This window comes from Ovis canadensis, chromosome X (genome assembly GCF_042477335.2).
Source record: "Ovis canadensis isolate MfBH-ARS-UI-01 breed Bighorn chromosome X, ARS-UI_OviCan_v2, whole genome shotgun sequence".
NCBI lineage: Eukaryota > Metazoa > Chordata > Mammalia > Artiodactyla > Bovidae > Ovis > Ovis canadensis.
In genome coordinates, this window is record NC_091727.1 from 77267351 (window position 1) to 77293731 (window position 26381).

Genomic DNA, 26381 nt, shown 5'->3' on the forward strand with positions numbered 1-26381 from the left:
TGTGGTTGGAATTAAAACTGACCTTTTCCAATCCCGTGGCCACCACTGTGTTTTCCAATTTGCTGGCACATTGAGTGCAGCACTTTCATAGCATCATCTTTGAGGATTTGGAATAGCTCAACTGGAATTCCATCATCTCCCCTAGCTTTGTTCATAGTGATGCTTCTTAAGGCCCACTTGACTTTGCATTCCAGTATGTCTGGCTCTAGGTGAGTGATCAAATCATCGTGATTATATGGGTCTTGAAGATTTTCTTTTGTATGGTTCTTCCATATATTCTTGCCACCTGTTCTTAATATCTTCTGCTTCTGTTAGTTCCATACCATTTCTGACTTTTATTGATCCCATCTTAGAATGAAATGTTCCCTTGGTATCTCTAATTTTCTTTTTTCAAAAAGCAAAAAAGAACTTTATGAAGCTGATAAAGGTTATGTACTAAAAGCTTCTTACCATTAAAATATGAGAATATATTTGTCACTTTGAGTTGGGAAAACATTTTTTTCCTGATTATATAGCATTCATTAATCACTTCTTACACATACAATGAAAACTGCTAATGGCATCAATTTTTATTTACATTACCCTGATGTAACTTTTTTTTTCAATCTTTGTCTTTTTAATTTTGAGGCTAATTACTTTACAATATCGTGGTGGTTTTCGCCATACATTCACATGAATCAGCCATGGGTGTACATGTGTTCCCCATCCTGAACCTCGCTCCAACCTCCCTCCCCATCCCATTCCTCAGAGTCATCCCAGTGCACCAGCCCTGACACCCTGTGTCATGCATTGAACCTGGACTGGTGATCTATTTCACAGATGATAATATACAGGTTTCAATGCTGTTTTCTCAAATCATCCCACCCTTTCCTTCTCCCACAGAGTCCAAAAGACTGTTCTTTACATCTATGTCTCTTTTGCTGTCTCGCATATAGGGTCATCGATACCATCTTTCTAAATTCTATATATATGCATGAATATACTGTATTGGTGTTTTCTTTCTGACTTACTTCACTCTATATGATAGGCTCCAGGTTCATCCACCTCATTAGAACTGATTCAAATTCACTCTTTTTAATAACTGAGTAATATTCCATTGTGTATATGTACCACAGCTTTCTTATCCATTCGTCTGCTGATGGACATGTAGGATGCTTCCATGTCTTAGCTATTGTAAACAGTGCTGTGATCAACTTTGGAGTACACGTGTCTCTTTCATTTCTGGTTTCCTCAGGGTGTATGCCCAGCAGCGGGATTACTGGGTCACATGGCAGTTCTATTTCCAGTTTTTTAAGGAATCTCCACACTGTTCTCCATAATGGCTGTACTAATTTGCGTGCTCAACAACAGTTTAAGAGGGTTCCTTTTTCTCCACACCCTCTCCAGCATTTATTGTTTGTAGACCTTTGGATAGCAGCCATTCTGACCAGCGTGAGATGGTACCTCATTGTGGTTTTGATTTGCATTTCTCTGATAATGAGTGATACTGAGCATCTTTTCATGTGTTTGTTGGCCATATATATGTCTTCTTTGGAGAAATCTCTGTGTAGTTATTTGGCCCATTTTTTGATTGGGTTGTGTATTTTTATGGAACTGAGCTGCAGGTGTTGCTTGTATATTTTTTAGGTTAAGTCTTTGTCAGTTGCTTCATTTGCTATTATTTTCTCCCATTCTGAAGGCTGACTTTTCACCTTGCTTATAGTTTCCTTTGTTGTGCAGAAGCTTTTAATTTTAATTAGATACCATTTGTTTATTTCTGTTTTTATTTCCAGTATTCTGGGAGGTGGGTCATAGAGGATCCTGCTGTGATTTATGTCGGAGAGTGGTTTGCCTATGTTCTCCTCTAGGAGTTTTATAGTTTCTGGTCTTACATTTAGATCTTTAATCCATTTTGAGTTTATTTTTGTGTATGGTGTTAGAAAGTGTTCTAGTGTCATTCTTATACAAGTGGTTGGCCAGTTTTCCCAGCACCACTTGTTAAAGAGATTGTCTTTAATCCATTGTATATTCTTGCCTCCTTTGTCGAAGATAAGGTGTCCGTAGTTGTGTAGATTTATCTCTGGGCTCTCTATTTTGTTCCATAGATCTATATTTCTGTCTTTGTGCCAGTACCATACTGTCTTGATGACTGTGGCTTTGTAGTAGAGCCTGAAGTCAGGCAGGTTGATTCCTCCAGTTCCATTCTTCTTTCTCAAGATAGCTTTGGCTATTTGAGGTTTTTTTGATTTCCATACAAATTGTGAAATCATTAGTTCTAGGTCTGTGAAAAATACTGTTGGTAGCTTGATAGGAATTGCATTGAATCTATAGATTGCTTTGGGCAGTATCCTCATTTTCAGTGTATTGATTCTTCTGATCCATGAACATGGTATATTTCTCCATCTATTAGCATCCTCTTTTATCTATTTCACCATTGTTTTATAGTTTTCTATATATAGGTCTTTAGTTTCTTTAGGTAGATATATTCCTAAATATTTTATTCTTTTCCTTGCAATGGTGAATGGAATTGTTTCCTTAATTTCTTTTTCTACTCTCTCATTATTAGTGTATAGGCATGCAAGGGATTTCGTTCTGTTGATTTTATATCTTGAAACTTTACTATATTCATTGATTAGCTCTAGTAATTTTCTGGTGGCATCGTTAGGGTTTTCTATGCAGAGGATCATGTCATCTGCAAACAGTGAGAGTTTTACTGCTTTTTTCCAATTTGGATTCCTTCTATTTCTTTTTCTGCTCTGATTGCTATGGCAAAAACTTCCAGAACTATGTTGAATAGTAGTGGTGAAAGTGGGCACCCTTGTCTTGTTCCTGACTTTAGGGGAAATGCTTTCAATTTTTCACCATTGAGGATAATGTTTGCTGTGGGCTTGTCATATATAGCTTTTATTATGTTGAGGTGTGTTCCTTCTATTCCTGCTTTCTGGAGAGTTTTTATCATAAATGGATGTTGAATTTTGTCAAAGGCTTTCTCTGCATCTATTGAGATAATCATATGGCTTTTATTTTTCAATATGTTAATGTGGTGAATTACATTGATTGGTTTGCAGATATTGAGGAATCCTTGCATCCCTGGGATAAAGCCCACTTGGTCATGGTGTATGAACTTTTTAATTTGTTGTTGGATTCTGTTTTCTAGGATTTTGTTAAGGATTTTTGCATCTATATTCATTAGTGATATTGGCATGTAGTTTTCTTTTTTTGTGGCATCTTTGTCAGGTTTTGGTATTAGGGTGATCATGGCCTCATAGAATGAGTTTGGAAGGTTATGTCCCTCTGCAATTTTCTGGAAGAGTTTGAGTAGGATAGGTGTTAGCTCTTCTCTAAATTTATGGTGGAATTCTGCTGTGAATTCCCATCTGGACCTGGGCTTTTGTTTGCTGGAAGATTTCTGATTACAGTTTCAATTTCCATGCTTGTGATGTGTCTGTTAAGATATTTTATTTCTTCCTGGTTCAGTTATGGAATGTTGTACTTCTCAACATTCAGAAAATGAAGATCATGGCATCCGGTCCCATCACTTCATGGCAAATAGATGGGGAAACAGTGGAAACAATATCAGACATTTTTGGGGGGTCTCCAAAATCACTGCAGATGGTGACTTCAGCCATGAAATTAAAAGACGCTTACTCTTTGAAAGAAAAGTTATGACCAACCTAGGTAGCATACTGATGAGCAGAGACATTACTTTGCCAAGAAAGGTCTAGTCAAGGCTATGGTTTTTCCAGTAGTCATGTATGGATATGAGAGTTGGACTGTGAAGAAGGCTGAGCGCCAAAGAATTGATGCTTTTGAACTGTGGTGTTGGAGAAGACTCTTGAGAGTCCTTTGGACTGCAAGGAGATCCAACCAGTCCATTCTGAAGGACATCAGCCCTAGGACTTCTTTGGAAGGAATGATGCTAAAGCTGAAACTCCAGTACTTTGGCCACCTCATGTGAAGAGTTGACTCATTGGAAAATACTCTGATGCTCGGAAGGATTGGGGGAAGGAGGAGAGGGGGGCGACCCAGGATGAGATGGCTGGATGGCATCACTGACTTGATGGATGTGAGTCTGAGTGAACACCGGGAGTTGGTGATGGACAGGGAGGCCTGGCGTGCTGTGGTTCATGGGGTCGCAGAGAGTCGGACACGACTGAGCTACTGAACTGAACTGAACTGAACTTTTCTAAGAATTTTTCCATTTTTTCCACGTTGTCCATTTTATTGGCATATAATTGCTGATAGTAGTTTCTTATGATCCTTTGCATTTCTGTGTTGTCTGTTGTGATCTCTCCATTTTCATTTGTAATTTTATTGATTTGATTTTTCTCCCTTTGTTTCTTGATGAGTCTGGCTAATGGTTTGTCAATTTTATTCATCTTCTGAAAGAACCAGCTTTTGGCTTTGTTGATTTTTGCTATGGTCTCTTTTGTTTCTTTTGCATTTATTTCTGCCCTAATTTTTAAGAGTTCTTTCCTTCTACTAACCCTGGGGTTCTGCATTTCTTCCTTTTTTAGTTGCTTTAGGTGTAGTGTTAGCTCATTTATTTGACTTTTTTCTTGTTTCTTTTTTTTTTTTCTTGTTTCTTGAAGTATGCCTGTATTGCTATGAACTTTCCCCTTAGCACTGCTTTTACAGTGTCCCACAGGTTTTGGGTTGTTGTGTTTACATTTTCATTCATTTCTATGCATATTTTGATTTCTTTTTTCATTTCTTCTGTGATTTGTTGTTTATTCAGAAGCGTTTTGTTCAGCCTCCATATGTTGGAATTTTTAATAGTTTTTCGTCTTTAATTGAGATCTAGTCTCACTCCATTATGTTCAGAAAAGATGCTTGGAATGATTTCAATTTTTTTGAATTTATCAGGGCTAGTTTTAAGGCCCAGGATATGATCTATCCTGGAGAACGTTCTGTGTGCAGTTGAGAAAAAGGTGAAATTCATTCTTTTGGTGTGAAATGTCCTATAGATATCAATTATGTCTAACTGGTGTATTGTATCTTTTAAAGTTTGTGTTTCTGTGTTAATTTTATGTTTAATTGATGTATCCATACGTGTGAGTGGGGTATTAAAGTCTCCCACTATCACTGTGTTATTGTTAATTTCCTCTTTCATACTGTTAGCATTTGTCTTACATATTGCGATGCTCCTATGTTGGGTGCATATATATTTATAATTGTTATATCTTCTTCTTGGATTGATCCTTTGATCATGATGTAGTGTCCTTCTGTGTTTCTTTTCACAGCCTTTGTTTTAAAGTCTATTTTATCTGATATGTGTATTGCTACTCCTGCTTTTTTTTTGGTCTCTATTTGTGTGGAATATCTTTTCCCAGCCCTTCACTTTCAGTCTGTATGTGTCCCTTGTTTTGAGGTGGGTCTCTTGTAGACAACATATATAGGGGTCTTGTTTTTGTATCTATTCAGCCAGTCTTTGCCTTTTGGCTGGGGCATTCAACCCATTTACATTTAACCCATTTACAGATAAGTATGATCCTGTTGCTATTTAATTTATTGTTTTGAGTTCGGGCTTATACACCCTTTTTGTGTTTCCTGTATAGAGGAAATCCTTTAGCATTAGTTGGAGAGCTGGTTTGGTGGTGCTGAATTCTCTCAGCTTTTGCTTGTCTGTAAAGCTTTTGATTTCTTCTTCATATTTGAATGAGATCCTTGCTGGGTACAGTAATCTGGGCTGTAGGTTATTTTCTTTCATCACTTTAAGTATGTCTTGCCATTCCCTCCTGGCCTGAAGTGTTTCTATTGAATGATCAGCTGTTTTCCTTATGGGAATCCCCTTGTGTGTTATTTGTTGTTTTTCCCTTGCTGCTTTTAATATTTGTTCTTTGTGTTTGACCTTTGTTAATTTGATTAATATGTGTCTTGGGGTGTTTTGCCTTGGGTTTATCCTGTTTGGGACTCTCTGAGTTTGTTGGACTTGGGTGATTATTTCCTTCCCCATTTTAGGGAAGTTTTCAAGTATTATCTCCTCAAGTATTTTCTCATGGTCTTTCTTTTTTCTTCTTCTGGGACTCCTATGATTCTAATGATGGAGCATTTCATATTGTCCTGGAGGTCTCTGAGATTGTCCTCATTTCTTTTAATTTGTTTTTCTTGTTTCCTCTCTGATTCATTTATTTCTACCATTCTATCTTCTATTTCACTAATCCTATCTTCTGCCTCCGTTATTCTTCTATTTTTTGCCTCCAGAGTATTTGTGATCTCATTTATTGCATTATTCATTATATTTCTTCTAGGTCCTTGTTTAACCTTTCTTGCATCTTCTCGATCCTGTCTCCAGGCTATTTATCTGTGATTCCGTTTTTATTTCATGATTTTGGATCATTTTCACTATCATTATTGAGAATTGTTCATCAGGTAGATTCCCTATCTCTTCCTCTTTTGTTTGGTTTGGTGGGGCTTTATCCTGTTCCTTTACCTGTTGAGTATTCCTCTATCTCTTCATCTTGTTTATATTGCTGCATTTGGGGTGGCCTCTTTGCATTCTGGCAGTTTGTCGAGTTCTCTTTAATGTGGAGTTTCCTCACTGTGGGTAGGGTTGTATCAGTGGCTTGTCAAAGTTTCTTGGCTAGGGAAGTTTGTGTCGATGTTCTGGTGGGTGGAACTGGATTTCTTCTCTCTGGAGTGCAGTGAAGTGTCCAGTAATCAGTTATGAGATGTCAATGGTTTTGGGGAAACTTTGGGCAGCCTGTATATTGAAGCTCAAAGGTGTGTTCCTGTGTTGCTGGAGAATTTGCATGGTATGTCTTGCTCTGGAACTTTTGGCCCTTGGGTGGTGCTTGGTTTCAGTGTAGGTATGGAGGTGTTTGATGAGCTCCTATCAATTAATGTTGCCTGGAGTCAGGAGTTCTCTGATGTTCTCTGGAGTTGGACTTAAGCCTCCTGCTTCTGTTTTTCAGTCTTATTTTTATAGTAGTCTCAAGACTTCTCCTTCTATACTGCACCATTGATAAAACACCTAGGTTAAAGATAAAAAGTTTCTCCAAAGTGAGGAACACGCAGAGAGGTTTACAGAGTTACATGGAGAATAGAAGAGGGAGGAGGGAGTTAGAGGTGACCCGAATGAGATGAGGTGGAATCAAAACAGGAGAGAACAAGCTGGCCAGTAATAATTTCCTCATGTGCACTCCACAGTCTGCACTGCTCAGAGATGTTCATGGAGTTATACAGAGAAGAGGAGAGGGAAGAAGGAGACAGAGGTGGCCAGGATGATAAAAGTGGGAAATGAAAAGGATAGAGGCAGATCCAGCCAGTAATCAGCTCCCAGCTGCAACAGGTGCACTAAGTGCGGGTGGCTGTGACTGGCACACTAAGCACGGCTAAGTGGAGCTACCCCATGTCCGAGGTCAGGGGCAGAAGCCGGGAGGACCCCATGCCCAAAAAGTGGTGGCCAACAGGAGTTACCCCATGTTCGAGGTCAGGGACAGCAGCTGAGATTGCCAGTCTGCAACGGTGCAGGAACAGCCAAGAGGAACTCCCCTGTGTCCGAGGTCAGGGGCGGTGACCGGGAGGAGCTACCCTGCATCTGAGGCCAGGGGCACCGGCCAGAAGGAGCCACCCCATTTCCAAGGTCAGGGGTGCCCGAGGCCAGGGGCGGCAACTGGGAGGAGCAACCCCACCTCCAAGGAGTGGTGGCTAAACAAGCACAGGAGGGCCTATAGGAGCTATCCCATGTTGAAGGTCAGGAAGAATAGCAGTAAGGAGATACCCTTCACCCAAGATAAGGAGCAGCGGCTGTGCTTTGCTGGAGCAGCTGTGAAGAGATACCCCACACCCAAGGTAAGAGAAACCCAAGTAAAATGGTAGGTGTTGCAAGAGGGCATCAGAGGGCAAACATACTGAAACCATATTCACAGAAAAGTAGTCAATCTGATCACACTAGGACCACAGCCTTGTCTAACTCACTGAAAACAAGCCATGCCTGCGGGGCAACCCAAGACGGGCAGGTCATGGTGGAGAGGTCTGACAGAATGTGGTCCACTGGAGAAGGGAATGGCAAACCACTTCAGTATTCTTGCCTTGAGAACCCCATGAACAGTATGAAAAGGCAAAATGATAGGATACTGAAAGAGGAACTCCCCAGGTCAGTAGGTGCCCAACATGCTACTGGAGATCAGTAGAGAAATAACTCCAGAAAGAATGAAGGGATGGAGCCAACACAAAAGCAATACCCAGCTGTGGATGTGACTGGTGATAGAAGCAAGGTCCAATGCTGTAAAGAGCAATATTACATAGGAACCTGGAATGTCAGGTTCATGATTCAAGGCAAATTGGAAGTGGTCAAACAAGAGATGGCAAGAGTGAACGTCAACATTCTAGGAATCAGCGAACTAAAATGGACTGGAATGGGTGAATTTAATTGAGATGACCATTATATCTACTACTGTGGGCAGGAATCCCTCAGAAGAAATGGAGTAGCCATCATGGTCAACAAAAGAGTCCAAAATGCAGTACTTGGATGCAATCTCAAAAACGACAGAATGATCTCTGTTCGTCTCCAAGGAAAACCATTCCATATCACCATAATCCAAGTCTATGCCCCAACCAGTCATGCTGAAGAAGCTGAAGTTGAACGGTTTTATGAAGACCTAGAAGACCTTTTAGAACTAACACCCAAAAAAGATGTCCTTTTCATTATAGGGACTGGAATGCAAAAGTAGGAAGTCAAGAAACACCTGGAGTAACAGTCAAATTTGGCCTTGGAATGCAGAATGAAGCAGGGCAAAGACTAGTAGAGTTTTGCGAAGAAAATGCACTGGTCATAGCAAACACCCTCTTCCAACAACACAAGAGAAGACTCTACACATGGACATCACCAGATGGTCAATACCAAAATCAGACTGATTATATTCTTTGCAGCCAAAGATGGAGAAGCTCTATACAGTCAACAAAAACAAGACCAGGAGCTGACTGTGGCTCAGATCATGAACTCCTTATTGCCAAATTCAGACTCAAATTGAAGAAAGTAGGGAAAACAGCTAGACCATTCAGGTATGACCTAAATCAAATCCCTTATGATTATACAGTGGAAGTGAGAAATAGATTTAAGGGCCTAGATCTGATAGATAGAGTGCCTGATGAACTATGGAATGTGGTTCATGACATTGTACAGGAGACAGGGATCAAGACCATCCCCATGGAAAAGAAATGCAAAAAAGCAAAATGGATGTCTGGGCAGTCCTTATAAATAGCTGTGAAAAGAATAGAGGCGAAAAACAAAGGAGAACAGGGAAGATAAAAGCATCTGAATACAGAGTTCCAAAGAACAGTAAGAAGAGATAAGAAAGTGTTCTTCAGTGATCAATGCAAAGAAATATAGTAAAAGAACAGAATGGGAAAGACTAGAGATTTCGTCAAGAACATTAGACATATCAAGGGAACATTTCATGCAAAGATGGGCTCGATAAAGTGCAGAAATGGTATGGACCAAACAGAAGCAGAGGATATTGAGAAGATGTGGCAAGAATACACAGAAGAACTGTACCAAAAAGAGCTTCACGACCCAGATAATCATGATGGTATGCTCCCTCATCTAGAGCCAGATATCCAGGAATGTGAAGTCAAGTGGGCCTTAAAGCATCACTATGAACAAAGCTAGTGGAGGTGATGGAATTCCAGTTTGAGCTATTTCAAATCCTGAAAGATGATGCTGTGAAAGTGTTGCACTCAATATGCCAGCAAATTTGGAAAACTCGGCAGTGGCCACAGGACTGGAAAAGCTCAGTCTTCATGCAAATCCCAAAGAAAGGCAATGCCAAAGAATGCTCAAACTACCATACAATTGCACTCATCTGACATGCTAGGAAAGTAATGCTAAAAATTCTCCAAGCCAGGCATCAGCAATACATGAACTGTGAACTTCCTGATGTTCAACCTGGTGTTAGAAAAGGCAGAGGAACCAGAGATCAAATTGCCAGCATCCACTGGATCATGGAAAAAGCAAGAGAGTTCCAGAAAAACATCTATTTCTGCTTTATATATTATGCCAAAGCCTTTGACTGTGTGGATCACAATAAACTGTGGAAAATTTTGAAAGAGATGGGAATACCAGACCGCCTGACCTGCCTCTTGAGAAATCTGTATGCAGGTCAGGAAGCAACAGTTAGAACTGGACATGGAACAACAGACTGGTTCCAAATAGGAAAAGGAGTACGTCAAGGCTGTATATGGTCACCCTGCTTATTTAACTTATATGCAGATTACATCATGAGAAACGCTGTGCTGGAAGAAACACAAGCTAGAATCAAGATTGCCAGAATAAATTTCAATAACCTCAGATATGCAGATGACACCACCCTTATAGCAGAAAGTGGAGAGGAACTAAAAAGCCTCTTGATGAAAGTGAAAATGAAGAGTGAAAAAGTTGGCTTAAAGCTCAACATTCAGAAAACAAAGATCATGGCATCCAGTTCCATCACTTCATGGGCAATAGATGGGGAAACAGTGGAAACAGTGTCAAACTTTATTTTGGGGGGCTCCAAAATCACTGCAGATGGTGATTGTACCCATGAAATTAAAAGACACTTACTCCGTGGAAGAAAAGTTATGACCAACCTAGATGGCATATCCAAAAGCAGAGACATTACTTTGCCGACGAAGGTCCGTCTAGTCAAGGCTATGTTTTTTCCTGTGGTCATGTATGGATGTGAGAGTTGGACTGTGAAGAAGGCTGAGTACTGAAGAATTGATGCATCTGAACTGTGGTGTTGGAGAAGACTCTTGAGAGTCCCTTGGCCTGCAAGGAGATCCAACCAATCTATTCTGAAGGAGATCAGCCCTGGGCTTTCTTTGGAAGGAATGATGCTAAAGCTGAAACTCTGGTACTTTGGCCACCTCATGCAAAGAGTTGACTCATTGGAATAGACTCTGATGCTGGGAGGGACTGGGGGCATGAGGAGAAGGGGACAACAGAGGATGAGATGGCTGGATGATATCACTGACTCGATGGATGTGAGTCTGAGTGCACTCCGGGAGTTGGTGATGAACAGGGAGGCGTGACGTGTTGCGATTCATGGGGTTGCAAAGTGTCGGACACGACTGAGCTACTGAACTGAAGTGTTCTCCACCATCTGGAAAACACAGAGATTCACAGAGTTGGGTAGAGAAGGGAATAGGGAGGGAGAAGACAGTGGTGACCTGGTGGAGAAAAAGGAGTGTCCAAAGGAGGAGAGAGCAGTCAAGCCAGTAATCTCACTCTCAAGTAAAATTGGGTACTGAAGTTTGGGTTTTTAAAGGTAGAAAATTGATAAGAAATTCCAAAAAGAAAAAATTAAAAATCTAGAGTACAGTTTGGATTTTTGAAAATACAATGTTAAAGAAAAGAAGAAGAAGAAAAAAAAGTCACAAAAATTATATATATCAAGTTTTCTTTAAAAATAGGATCTTTTTCTTTTTTAATTTTATTTTTACTTTATTTTAATGTGCAGTACTATATTGGTTTTGCCATACATTGACATGAATCCACCACGGGTGTACATGTGTTCCCAAACATGAACCCCCCTCCCACCTCCCTCCCCATAACACCTCTCTGGGTCGTCCCCGTGCACCAGCCCGAAGCATCCTGTATCCTGCATCAGACATAGACTGGCGATTCGTTTCTTACATCATAATATACATGTTTCAATGTCATTCTTCCAAATCATCCCTCCTTCTCCCTCTCTCTCTGAGTCAAAATTAATAGTAGGTTATAAAAATGAAAAAGGAATAATAGAGGACTTAAAAAGTTTTAAAAAGTTTAAAAAAAAAGAATAAAAAAAGAATGATCTTACAAGTAGTAAAGATATATCTAGGACTTTCTCTGGTGTTGTGGGCAGTGTGAGGTCAGTTCACTTTCGGATAGTTACTTGGTCTGGCTTATATTTCTCAAGATCTATAGGCCCCTTCCTATGTAGTCAGTAGTAAGGACAGGGTTTTAAACTATTGCACCTGTCACTTCCAAGGCAGTTCCCTCTGTTTTAGCTTCTTCTGTTTGCTGGTCTCTTCAGTGTCTGGTTTCTGCCCTGACACAAGGGGGGCGGTGGTAGACACTCTTTTTAGGTCACTTGTTCTGTTGCACTGTGGGGAGGGAGGGATGCTGCAAACAAATAACACTGGCGTGTGCTTGCAGTGTCTCAGCCACACCGGACCTGCCCACGCTTGGGGCACACACAGTTCAGGCTCTAGGTTGCTCTGCTGGAACCATCTGAGGCCGGCCCTGGGCTGCATGCACCTTCCAGGTCTAAGCCACTCAGGTTCATGCACTCGGGTAGTCCTCAGAGGCGCAGACTCTGTTGGGCCTGCGTTTTGTGCCCTTCCCAGGTCCGAGTAGCTCAGGTGTTTGGCGAGCATGGTCACTGTGATTTATGACCTCTCCTGTCCCTGCTGCTTGGTTTTCTGGGTGTACAACTGGTGCACCTTCTCAGGCGGATGATAACTGTCCAGAATCCCAAGAAGTCTTAGTTATCAAAGAAGCTTGCTTGTAGTTTGGTAGATAATGTCTCTCTGGGTCTGCGATTGCCCCCTTCCTGCCCTTCTCTGGCTGCCTGTCACCAGAGGGGAATGGTCTGCAGCCAGCTAATTCTGTTCTGTCCTTTGTTCTGTGCGTGGTCTTGTTGCTGTCTTATGTTAGAGCTTTTCACGTGGTAGCTATCCCACAGTCTGGTTTGCTCGCCCAAGTTAGTTCTCTCTACTTACACTCGGGGCATTGCTGCCCGATCCTTACTCTAAGCAATGCAGCCCGCGCCTCCCTGCCCAGCCCCTGCTTGCCAGTGGTGGATGCATGCATCTGCAATGCTTCTCTGCTGGGGGAGTTACCGTTGGGCTCGTAATCTGTGAGTTTTAATTATTTCTTTATTTTCCCTCCCTGTTATGTTGCCGTCTGCGCTTCCAAGGCTCGCCACAGACTGGGCAGTGAGAGTGTTTCCTGGTGTTTGGAAACTTCTCTCTTTTTAAGACTCCCTTCCCGGGATGGAGCTCCATCCCTACCTCTTTTGTCTCTTTTTTTGTCTTTTGTATTTTTTTCCTACCTCTTTTTGAAGACAATGGGCTGCTTTTCTGTGTGCCTGATGTCCTCTGCTGGCATTCAGAAGTTGTTTTGTGGCATTTACTCGGCGTTTAAATGTTCTTTTGATGAATTTGTGGGGGAGAAAGTGTCCCCATCCTATTCCTCTGCCATCTTCAATCCTATTAATTCTTAAAGGCTTACATTTTTATTTTTATCTTTTTAATTTACTTATCTTAATTAGAGGCTAATTACTTTACAATATTGTAGTGGTTTTGTCATACATTATCATGAATCATTCATGGGTGTACATATGTTCCCCATCCTGAACCCATTAATTCTTTAAAATTATAGGAAGATGTGTTTCAGCTGACCAAAGATAAATAATCCAAGAACAGACATGTGTGGTATAAAAGAATGGACAATGAGCTATGAAACTAGTACAGTTTTTCCAAATAATCTTCATTAATATGGTATAGACTTAGAAAAATTTCCTGAAAGTATAAACCATTGTAAAAGTATATACCTGAATAACATCAATATTTAAAATATTAATGATAATAGTTTATATTCAAAATTCAAATTATATCAATGAAAGCAGAAGAAGGTTGGGAAGCAGAAGATGAAAGTAAAAGCATGCTTAGGTTTATATCTTAAATGTTGGCATCGTTGCTTTCATTCTGATAGTCATAAATAAGAAAAGTAGAAGCCATAATTTTCTATTACTTTTATCTTTGTATGCTGAAACACTTTGAAAAAAACTAAAAAATGCCAATGCACATATTATTTTGCCAATCAACAAATGCAAAGCAAGCTTATTTGAAAAAGGTGAATACTACCAAAACCAAGCTATTCATCAGAAGTCTGTATGATGATCTGTGTTTATGTTGTTTCGTGATATTTAAAGTGAAACACTAAGGTTGAACATCTGAACATGTTACATGATAGACTTTATATTAGGACTAAGTAATTATTGATTAGCTATGCACTTGGTTTTGTGGTTTTATAGAAATCATATTAATATATTTTCATGTGATATCTTATTGAAATCAGGACAGAAATAGTTATATATTTGTCTCTTTCATAATTAAACAAAATTTTCCTATACCTCAAAATTTCAAAGACTAAAAGGGAAGAGATCCTTTTTATTAAATGTCCTCACTACTTAGTAAATCACCAATTATTTCCTGACCATTTAATGAGGAAGCTAGAGTAACTTCTTTTAAAGAAGAGGCTACATGGGGCCATTATTGCAACTCTGTTTTTATTTCAAATAGCCATTTGATGAAACTCTATACAAAGTCTTATAAAAGTATATGTATACACATTCAGTCCGAGAAAATAGGTAAATAAGAAAAGTGTCTAATTACTTGAAGTGCTGTATTTATTACTGAATAATATTACAGCTCATGTGTGTTTAAATTACCAGCTCTCACATATTTTACAGGGCTCCAAGATAAATTAAAAGTAAGGATTCCCTTTCCTGTCTTTTAGATCTATACCCAATCCTCTCCAGAATACAAAGTAGTATAAGTTTTCCCCTTAGTTGATTATACTCTAAAAAGAAAATGAGGTAAGTTTACTAATAAGTCAGTACCAGAATTAACATATCCTAATTATGGGCAAGTAGTTTTTGTCACATTCTAAAATAACATAGCCTGGCATGCTGCAATTCATGGGGTTGCAAAGAGTTGGACATGACTGAGCAACTTAACTGAACTGACTGAAAATAGCATGACTCAGTATTTCCGTGGATGAATCTTATGCTTTTCATGCCCTTTAGATGACAATTACCATGAATGATATAAGCATTACCAGAAACAATATGTAAATAATGAGAAGTGTCTCATTTTGCACCTCTTACATTACTTTCACTAAATGGTGTTGCTGTTGAATCTATTCCACATTTATAGTGTGTTAGATAAGTGCTGCCTCATTTCTTCCCCCCAAACTCCCACTTTAATTTCAGAGTGACAAAGAGATGCCTACCAGATTCAGAAGACAATGTGAACATCTTGAGCATGCTGTTGACCGTGTTCTTGTCATGATATCGGAAAGAAGAAGGGAGCGTTCTCTACATGGTACTTATGAACAACCACCTGATAACATTCTTACTGCTGCTGTTGAAGTGATTAATACGGTCAAGATGATACTAAACATTCTGCAAAGGTAATTACTAATATGTAATATGTAAAGCTTTCAGATAGTTGCATTTCCCCCTCTTTCTATCTCTTCAAAATTTTTAAGTAGGAATTGGGTTTTATTTCCACAGTATGTTTCAAAGACATTAAAAGATTTTTTATATATACTCTAATATTTCCATAGGGTAAAGAACACATTTATATAATTCCCATTAAGTAAACAATATTTGATCATCTGACTTTAAACAGAAAAAAAATCACTTTACCGAAAATGTATTTGTTTTACAAAGGATTAATTTTGGTCTTTCTTTATAGATCAAACTACTGCTTTGTTAGAAAGAGTACTTGTTTCTCTGAAGTCTTTCAGGAATGCATAACAGTTACAAAAAAGTTTTAAATTATCACCTCTGGACAAAATAGTTTTTTCATATATATATGTGTGTGTGTGTGTGTGTGCATGTGTTTGCATATGCATATGTATGTGAGTGTGTGTGTGTGTGTGTGTGTGTGTATACATATACATATATATATATATAGGTTTCCCCTGTGGCTCAGTGGTAAATAATTTGCCTGCAAGTGCAGGAGACGCAGGTTTGCTCCTGGTTCAGGAAGATGCCATGGAGGAGGAAATAGCAACTCACTCCAGTATTCTTACCTGGGAAATCCCATGGACAGAGGAGCCTGATGGGCTATAGTCCATTTGGTTGCAAAAGAGTCAATCACTACCTAGTAACTAAAAAACAGCAAATATTTAAGTATATGTATGTATATATATTGGAGAAGGCAATGGCACCCCACTCTAGTACTGTTGCCTGGAAAATCCCATGGGTGGAGGAGCCTGGTAGGCTGTAGTCCATGGGGTCGCTTAGAGTTGGACACGACTGAGCAACTTCACTTTCATTTTTCACTTTCATGCGTTGGAGAAGGAAATGGCAACCCACTCCAGTATTCTTGCCTGGAGAATCCCAGGGACAGGGGAGCCTGGTGGGCTGCCATCTGTGGGATCGCACAGAGTCAGACACAACTGAAGCAACTTAGCAGTAGCAGTAGCATGTATATATATAAATTATAGTAAAAATATTTATAAACCAGTCAGTTCTGGTTGTAAAACTCTGTATTACTAAGAGAGAGTTATGAAAATCAAAGGCTAATGATTTTTATTCTTGTTTTGATAATAATCTGTAGGTAATATATTAATATTTCCATTTTCTAATTATTTTTAATCAAAGACTTTAGTCAACTCTATATTCTACACACATATGAAACATTATATATATATATATATGTCATTTGCTTCTTCTATTGGAAAGTGTTATGTCCCAAAGATGGAGAAGTTAGATAGTAAGAGAGGGAAGTATGATTTTATGATCAATCAGAGAAGTAAAAGAAGGAGAAGTCATGATACTTTTTTCTTCCCTCTGTTATTTGCTCTTTTATTATCATTTCTCTTCATTTCAATTCATAGTTGATTGGCAACCTCATTTTATTCATATAAAGAGGGGATGAAATGATTGACACACTTGTTCAAAAAATTCCAAATTGAATATTAGAAAAAATTTAGGACATTCATCACTTCCTCAGCTTCCTCTCTTCTGAGCTCCTTACAAACATGTATCTTGTAACAAGCTAAGACAAAGGACATAATGGAATCCTCGGAATAAATTCAACTTAAGGAAAATAGGGAAAAGGATAACTGACAGATAGCAAAGGTAACTATAGGACTAGGTAGTGGCAACATAAAGACCCCCATAGTGGATATAATCTGCTTCATTGGTGATGGAAAACTCACAGTATTAAATTTTCATTTGGTTGAAGTAGTCTCATTACAAAATTCACATCATGATATTAGTATTAAGAAGCACTCTTTGGTATAGTATTACTACATCACCAGTTTGAGAGCTTTTTTTACTTTCATCACTGGAACCAGGGAAGATTAAATGGGAGTTATATTACTCCTACAATATTTTATATTGAATAGTCCTAAAGATAATCAGTCAGATTACTCTTTCAATAAATTCTGTAATTATACCAATGACTTCATATAACAGCTTTTGAATATGACATATTTATGGGTCATCTCAGCATCTTCTTTTCCAACTGCTTCAAGGTTTTAAATTTCAATTTACAACATGACAGATGTTCATAGTCCTTCCTTGAGGACTAAATAAAAGTTTTTCATACTGAATAATAATTTTACTAAGCTTAGGAATTATTGAACATTCCATATATTATCTTTGAATACATAAAATATTATGAATGAAACACATGAAAAAACAATGATGTGTTTTGTACTGGTCATGGTTGCTACAAAACAAGTTAATATTTTAAAATTTCTTAACTTTAATTGCTTTTGATTTTCCAGACTTCAGGGAAGTCCAATATCTGTGCTAGCTGGAGGAATTGGAGTGTTAATTGGAGGAATTGTTCATTCTTTACTTTCTGAAATTGAGTAATTGTGTCATTGGGAAAAAATTATTTCTATAGCTTATCCTAAAATTAGCCTAATCTCTGTGTTTCTAAAAGAAAACAGAGGAAAGATTCTGTTAAAATGTAAATGTTGCTTCATTAGTTTTAATATCATATTTTTTCTTAAATTGTGGTTCAAGCTGTTAATTTACCTGATATAATAAAATATGATTTCAGGCCTAAAATGTATTTCAGCTTTATTAGAAACAAATAAGTCTGATGAGTCACCTTGGTGGTATAGATAATACTTTTGAGAATTGAAGTGTATATGTGCCACTAGTGGTAAAGAACCCACCTGCCAATGCAGGAGAAGAGACACGGATTCAATCCCTGGGTCGGGAAAATCCCCTGGTGGAGAAAATGGCAACCCACTCCAGTATTCTTGCCTAGAGAATCCCATGTGCAGAGGAGCTTGACAGTCCATAGGGTCACTAAGAGTGGGACATGACTGAAGCAACTTAGCACTTGCACAACAGGAGTTGAATCAAGATGTCATCATTTAAAAAAAAGGGGGGGAAATGTGCTTATATGACCTCTCCCCATGAACAATTACCATTTGTTATATTTTCCTAAAAGTATTAGCCTTTTTTGTGAGTTACTAGAACTTTTCATTTGAGCAAACACCAGGAAATAGAGGAGGACAGAGGAGCCTGGCGTGCAGTAGTCCATGGGGATGCAAAGAGTTAGACACGACTTAGCTACTGAACAACAAAGAACTTTTTGACTGAACTGCTGCTGCTGCTGCTAAGTCGCTTCAATCGTGTCCGACTCTGTCGGACCCCATAGACGGCTGCCCATCAGGCTCCCCTATCCCTGGGATTCTCCAGGCAAGAACACTGGAGTGGGTTGCCATTTCCTTCTCCAATGCATGAAAGTGAACAGTGAAAGTGAAGTCGCTCAGTCGTGTCTGACTCTTAGCGACCCCATAGATTGCAGCCCACCAGGCTTCTCCATCCATGGAATTTTCCAGGCAAGAGTACTGGAAGGTTGACTTTGCCAGCATTATAAGCTTAGATATAGATGAGATAGCTAAGTTTAAGTTCTACTTTATTACTAATAGAATAAAGATTTCAAGACACCAATACAATATTGTAAAGTAATTAACCTCCAATTAAAATAAATAAATTTATATTAACAAAAATAAAAATAAAAGTAAAAATAAATGTAACTAAAAAAGATTTATTATGGAAATTATAGGTATTAAAAATTCTTATGTTACTAAATATAAATTTCAGTCATTTTACAAGGGCTTCTCTATTTTATATTGGCATTAGTCATTAAAATTTTAAGTGAATTATTTTTTGAGGTAAATATAATTTGTGACAAAATTTATTGAGGAGCATAATGTAGTAATGCAAGACTACTTATCAAAGAATAACTATGCAAGATTCTACATGTAAGGAAATATAAATTGAGCATGTTTCATGTTGAGAATTGAGGGATAGGGTAGGGTGAGATGGTAAGAGGGTAACCCAATATTTTCTTGCCTATTTGCTCATTGTTTTGATCCAGAAATAAATAAGATGTAAAAAAACAGCCTAAAAGAAATTTTGCTCACGTGCTTCATACTCTGAACATAGTTAAAGGAGATTATCCTATGGGTCTGGCAACTATATTTGCCACATACGTTTATATAATTTTTATAAGGAGAGATTTGAATCATTGCCCATGTTCTTATGTGTTTTAGAAATAGATCTCCAGAAAATAGCACATTCATATAAAATCTAGGGACTGCAATCTCCTAGGAATTTGGAGAAGTGGTTATAAATTACTTTTTCTTGCTAATTTTTAAAAATAAAACTTCATTTCCCTTGTGAGGGCAAATATGGTTTCAGCCTTGTAATGCTTGCTAATTTATTTTACAAATGTCATTCTGAAAATTGTTCTCCATTTTTAGATTGTAATAGTGATCATTGTCCAACAAAAGTATGTAGGTTTTATCACCTCATTTGAATTAGTACTTGTGATTACAGGTTCCCCAAACCACAGAAGGCTAAGAGCTATGCCTGACACAAGTAATAAAGCCAAAACTTTTCAATTGGTTATAGTGTCCTAAGTAAAATACATCTTTCTTCAATTGTGGCAAATAAAATGAGTTATCAACAGCCAATCTATTTTTCAAGTGGTAGATAATCTACTTGTGGGTAGTTAATTAATATTTAATACTTTTCATTTTTCCTTTTTTCATATAATCATCTGTATAGTAAACTAGCCAAGGAAAATACAAAACTGAAAACTTACATACTCTACCTTCTACCTATAGTAACTTGAAAATAGGAATAACTGCTGTAAATTGTGCACTTATGATCCTATCACTTTATTGAGGCCATAGATATATCACATTGATCATCTTCCATATAAGCCTTCTGTTATTTTTTGATGTAACTTTGTGATGTTTTAAATTTAGCTGACACTTGACACTCAACACTCTTTCAAAATAATGTAAAGCTGTACATATTGTGGATTATAATTTTCACTTTCCTATGGTATAAAGTTGTTGCATTAAGTGAAACTGAGATTGATAGAATGTCTTGTCATCTTTCCCTGGCAGCCCTCCATTTGATTGCATGTCAGAATTTTCCAGTCTGAAAAACCACCTCATTAAACATATTACATTACTAAAACATTTCTCTGAACAGGTAAGATATATTGTATTGTTTTATTGTTCTCCATACAATGTCCATATGTGTTTGTTCATCAGATCTTGTAATTTTATCTTCAATAGTGTTGTAACCTGTTTTTTCTTTAACATTTCCAGTGCCAACACTGAAATTCAGATACATATTTATTTATATAGATGTAGACTCTTTGTATAGCTACTAATGGATTGGTCAACTCAAATCTCTTTTCTGTTCAACTAGAATTTACCACTGTTGCTGTGTTATTCCAAAATAAGTATTAAACTGATCAGAAACCTTCAAACACTCACCATTATCCAGGGAACATAGTCTAAACTTGTTACACAACCATTCACAACCCTTCTTAGTTCATACTCATCTGTTATCATGTCTTTCTCTTTTATGTGATCCCTGTACTAATTTATCTTTAAATATTTCATGTATGATTCTATCTTTATTATTTTTATCATAATATTTTCTCCACTTCTAATTTACTACCATGACTTTTTTCCTTATCAAAATAATACTTCTTTTAAGCTGTAGCTAGTTCATTCATTTATTTTTTCATACTTCCATTCATCCATTCATCAATCATAAAGATGACCCTATTCCTTTGTAGTTACCATTTTCTAGAATTTAACATTGTAAATTTGATTTAATTCCAAAATCATTTGAGTGTTGGCTATATGCAGAAACAGTTCCTGGTGGCTCAGACAACAAAGAATCTTCCTGCAATGCAGGAGGAGACCCATGTTTGATCCCTCGGTTGGAAAGATCCCCTGGAGAAGGGGTTAACTACCCACTCCAGTATTCTTTCCTGGAGAATTCCATGGACAGAGGAACCTGGTAGGCTACAGTCCACAGTCCATGGGGTTGCTAAAGAGTTGAACACAACTGAACAACTAACACTTTTTCTTTTCTTATGTACAGATATATGTGCTAGGCTTCATGGAGGAGGCATGAATGAATGAGACAGAATTCTTTGCCTCAAATTTTAGTGGAATATTGAGATATTTAAATAAGTAATGTTAATTTTTACACATATATTGTATCTGAATTTGATTTTAATTCTCTTGAGGTAAAGCATTATCCTACACTTTTTTAATATTGATTTTCCAACATAATCATTTTTACATAGTGAGTTTCTAATAAATATTTCATGATGATTAAACATACCAAGGAATCCTGTAGCAGTATTCATTAACACAGGTATTGTGTCCATGTTAATTGTAATTCCTCTATCAGAAATAAGTTCAAAAACTGGTTATATGTGGGAATATTTAATAATAATAAATAATACTTAGCAATTATTATTTGTCAGGTACTGTTCTAAGCATTAGATATAATAACTTTGAAAATCTTCATTTAAAGCCTGTTGACTCACTGAAATTTCTTCAGTTCAAGGTGAGTATAATGAGAAGATAAAGAAAAATGCAGATCATGAAGGTCCATCTATTTTGTGCGTTAATTTGCAGATGGGTTTTTAGGGGCAAGGGGCCTCTTCTCAGATCAGTCTCTGGCATTTTTTGTTTTACTACAGCAGAAAGTAGTAGAAAAGTAGGAAATTTTATATATTATGAAAAGCCACAAAGTTAGACTGTTGCTTTCAGAAAAGTTGTTTCAGATTCCTTTTTATTTATGCCAACCAACCCACTAAGAAAAATTAGAAAATATGGACAAAATAAACTCTTCTCTTTGAGGGCATCAAAGAGGTTAAGGCAAAGTGGACACATATATACAAGGCTACTGAAAATTAAAGGATAGAAAAAGATATGCCATAAAAACATATATCAAAAACTCTAGACTAGTCCCTAGTTCCTGCTGCTGCTGCTGCTACTGCTGCTGCTACTGCTGCTGCTAAGTCGCTTCAGCCGTGTCTGACTCTGTGCGACCCCATAGATGGCAGCCCATCAGGCTCCTCCGTCCCTGGGATTCTCCAGGCAAGAACACTGGAGTGGGTTGCCATTTCCTTCTCCAATGCATGAAAGTTTAAAGTGAAAGGGAAGTTGCTCAGTCATGTCCGACTCTTAGTGACCCCACGGACTGCAGCCCACCAGGCTTCTCCATCCATGGGAGTTTCCAGGCAAGAGTACTGGAGTGGGCTGCCAGTGCCTCCTCCAGTCCCTAGTTCCTAGTTATACTAATTATACATATCAGTCAGTTCAGTCACTCACTCGTGTCTAACTCTTTGCGACCCCATGGACTGCAGCATGCCAAGCTTTCTTATCCATCACTAACTCCTGGAGCTTGCTTAATAATGTCCATCGAGTTGGCAATGCCATCCAACCATCTCACCTTCTGTCATCCCCTTCTCCTTCTGCCTTCACTCTTTCCCAGCATCAGGGTCTTTTCATATGAATCAGTTCTTCACATCAGGTGGCCAAACTATTGGAGTTTCACTTCAGCATCAGTTTTTCCAGTGAATATTCAGGACTTATTTCCTTTAGGATTAACTCATTTGATTTCCTTGCCTTCCAAGGGACTCTCAAGAGTTTTCTCCAACATCACAGTTCAAAAGCATCAATTCTTCAGCACCCTGCTTTCTTTATAATCCAACTCTCACATCTGTGCATGACTACTGGAAAAGCTAGATTTGACTAGACAGATTGACTTTGTCAGCAAAGTAATGTCTCTGATTTTTAATATTCTGTCTAGGTCAGTTATAGCTTTTCTTTCAAGGAGCAAGTGTTTCTTAATTTCATGGCCACAGTCACCATCTGCAGTGATTTTGGAGTCCCCCAAAATAAAGTCTCTCACTGTTTCCCCATCTATTTGCCATGAAGTTATGGGACTAGAGGCTATGATCTTAGTTTTTTGAATGTTGAGTTTTAAGTCAGCTTTTTCACTCTCCTCTTCCACTTTCATTAAGAGGATCTTTAGTTCCTCTTTGCTTTCTGCCATAAGGTTGGTGTCATCTGCATATCTGAGGTTAGTGATATTTCTCCTGGCAATCTTGATTCCAGCTTGTGCTTCATCCATTCCACCATTTCTCATGATGTACTCTGCATATAAGTTAAATAGGCAGGGTGACAATATACAGCCTTGACATACTCCTTTCGCAATTTGTAACCAGTCTGTTTTTCCATGTCATAACTGTTGCTTTTTGACTTGCATACAGATTTCTCATGAGGCAGGTAAGGTGGTATTACCATCTCTTCAAGAATTTTCCATTTTGTTGTGATCTACACAGTCAAAGGTGTTGGCATAATCAATAAAGAAGAAATAGATGTTTTTCTGGAACTCTCTTGCTTTTTCTATGATCTAACAGATGTTGGCAATTCGATCTCTGATTTCTCTGCCTTTTCTAAGGAAAGATGTTCCTTAGACAGCTTGGACATCTGGAATTTCACGGTTCATGTGCTGTTGAAAAGCCTGGCTTGGAGTATGTTATGCATTACTTTGCTAGCATGTTAGATGAATGTAATTCTGCAGTAGTTTGAACATTCTTTGGCACTGCCTTTCTTAAGGATTGGAATGAAAACTGACCTTTTCAGTCCTGTGGCCACTGCTGTATTTTCCAAATTTGCAGTAGTTTGAACATTCTTTGGCATTGCCTTTCTTAAGGATTGGAATGAAAACTGACCTTTTTCAGTCCTGTGACCACTGCTGTGTTTTCCAAATTTGCTGACATATTGAGTGCATCACTTTCACAGCATCATCTTTGAGGATTTGAAATAGCTAATCTAGAATTCCCTCACCTCCACTAACTTTGTAGTGATGTTGCCTAAGGCCCACTTGATTTGCATTCCAGGATGTCCAGCTCTAGGTGAATGACCACACCATTGTGGTTATGTGGGTCATGAAGATCTTTTTTGTACAGTTCTTCTGTGTATTCTTGCCACCTCTTCTTAATATCTTCTGCTTCTGTTAGGTAATGTGTAATTAGTAATATGTATTAGTATATGTATGTACATACACACATACAGTATATATACATATATATTACATACAATTATATATACATATATATTTGTACATCCATGTATTTGAACTGAATTCTAGAGCAAGAGTCATTGTAAACTAATATTTTATTGCATAATTAAAATTTGCAAATAGAGCAGAACTTAAGCATTCTCATAAAAAATGTAACTGTATGAAATGGTAGATATGTTAAATTACTTGATCATGGTAATGGTTTCCAATGTGTATATATATGTATCAAATCGTATGTATGCTTTAAATATCCCTGGTGGCTCAGCTGGTCAAAACTCTGCCTGTAATGTGGGAGACCGGGGTTCGATCTTTGAATTGGGAAGATACCTTGGAGAAGGGAATGGTTACCTACTGCAATATTCTGGCCTGGAGAATTCTATGGAGTGTCCAGTCCATGGGGTTGCAAAGAGTAGGACACGACTGAGCGGTGCTCACATTCACTTTTAAATATATTACATTTTATTTATCAATTAGACCTCAACAAAGCTAGGGAAAAAGAAGGCAAGAAGAAAACACATTTAGAATTTTAAAAGATTTTGAATGGAATGATAATGAAGACACGACATAGCAAACTTGTTACATGCAGTTTATGTTGTATTTAAGAAAGAGTTATACCTTTTGATGTATTTAATGAAAAGGGAAAAGAGATGAAAATCTATAATTTAAGCATTCATCTCACGAAGCTATTACAAGAAAGCCATTTAAAAAAAGAAAATAAAATTCAGTTCAAAATCAATATGGACAGAACAAAACATATTGAATGCAAATGTAGAAGTTAATGAAATAGAAAGCAATCAGTAAGCTAAAACTCTCAAAATTTATTATCCTCCTTTAAAATAAATTTTAAAAAATAAAAATGCAAAAAAATATTATTTGAAAGTGGAGGTGATAAATTCTCATGAGGATTTTTAAAGCGTGATATACAAAATATTAGAAATGAAAAGTGGATAGTATTACAAATTCTACCTATGTAAAGTAATACATAATACTTTTATATCTTTTATGTTGAAAATTTGATGATGAACACAGAATAGAAAAATTCCTAGAAAACATAATGGAAATCGACATAAAAAGAAACAGCAATTGTCATATATAATAAAATCTTACCAATCAATCATCATCCCTGCACCAGCAGCATTGATATCACCTCAATCTTATTAAGATGGCAGACCTGAGTTTCACAGTAACCTACTGAATCACTGTCTGAATTTTAACTATATGTATATAAAGGTTTCATAAACATTGTATTAAAGAAATTGAATCCATAGTTATAAACCTTTCCAGAAAAATATTCTTGCCTAGATAACTTCATATGTGAATTCCTCAAAACATTTAAGACTGAAATGGCACTAACCCTATTCAAACTGTGCCAGATAACAAAACAGAGTAAGAACACATTCCAACTAATGTTCTGAGGCCATTGAAACCTTATTACCAAATTTTATAAGGAAATCACAAGAAAGAAAATGTCTGTTACATAAAATAAAAAATAGCAATCTCAAAAAATAGCAAATTTAGTCCAGTGATACATAAAGATTATAACATATCACAGACACATTAGCATTATTCCAGGAATGCAAGGTCAATTGAACATTTAAAAACCAATCAATGGAATTAACCAGAGCAGAATAGTGGTGACATAGTATAAAGACACCTGAAAAGATACAGAGAAAGCATTGAGTAAAGTTAATTATCTATTCAAGATAAAAACTCTTAGTAAACTTAGAATAAATGACAATTTCCTATGTTATAAAATTTATCTACAAATACAAATAAAAATACCTATAAGTACAAATTCAGAGACATCAGTTTACTGAAAAAGGTCCGGATGGTCAAAGCTGGTATAGTCAAAGTTACGATTTTTCCAGTAGTCATGTGCAAATGTGAGAGTTGTACCATAAAGAAGACTGAGAGCCGAAGAATTGAGCTTTTGAATTATGGTGCTAGACAAGACTCTTGAGAATCTCTTGGACTGCAGGTAGATCAAACCAGTCAATCCTAAAGGAAATCAACCCTGAATACTCATTAGAAGGACTCATGCTGAAGCTCCAAAGTTTGGCCACCTGATGTAAAGGGCTAACTCATTGTAAAATACCCTGATATTCCTCAGTGTGTATGCCCAGAAGTGGGATTGCTGGGTCATAAGGTAGTTCTATTTGCAATTTTTTAAGGAATCTCCACACTGTTCTCCATAGTGGCTGTACTAGTTTGCATTCCCACCAACAGTGTAGGAGGGTTCCCTTTTCTCCA

The 26381-nt window shown here is 37.5% G+C and overlaps 1 protein-coding gene across 2 annotated transcripts in view; it reads left to right on the plus strand.

Moving 5' to 3' along the window:
• Window positions 1–26381, plus strand: part of LOC138930343 (uncharacterized) — a 307972-nt gene that overhangs the window by 22026 nt on the left and 259565 nt on the right. For both annotated transcript variants that reach the window (XM_070290382.1, XM_070290383.1), the window contains exons 3-4: window positions 14943–15142; window positions 20132–20219. In XM_070290382.1, coding sequence (XP_070146483.1) covers window positions 14943–15142; window positions 20132–20219 — 288 coding nt within the window. The remainder of the gene's footprint in view (window positions 1–14942; window positions 15143–20131; window positions 20220–26381) is intronic.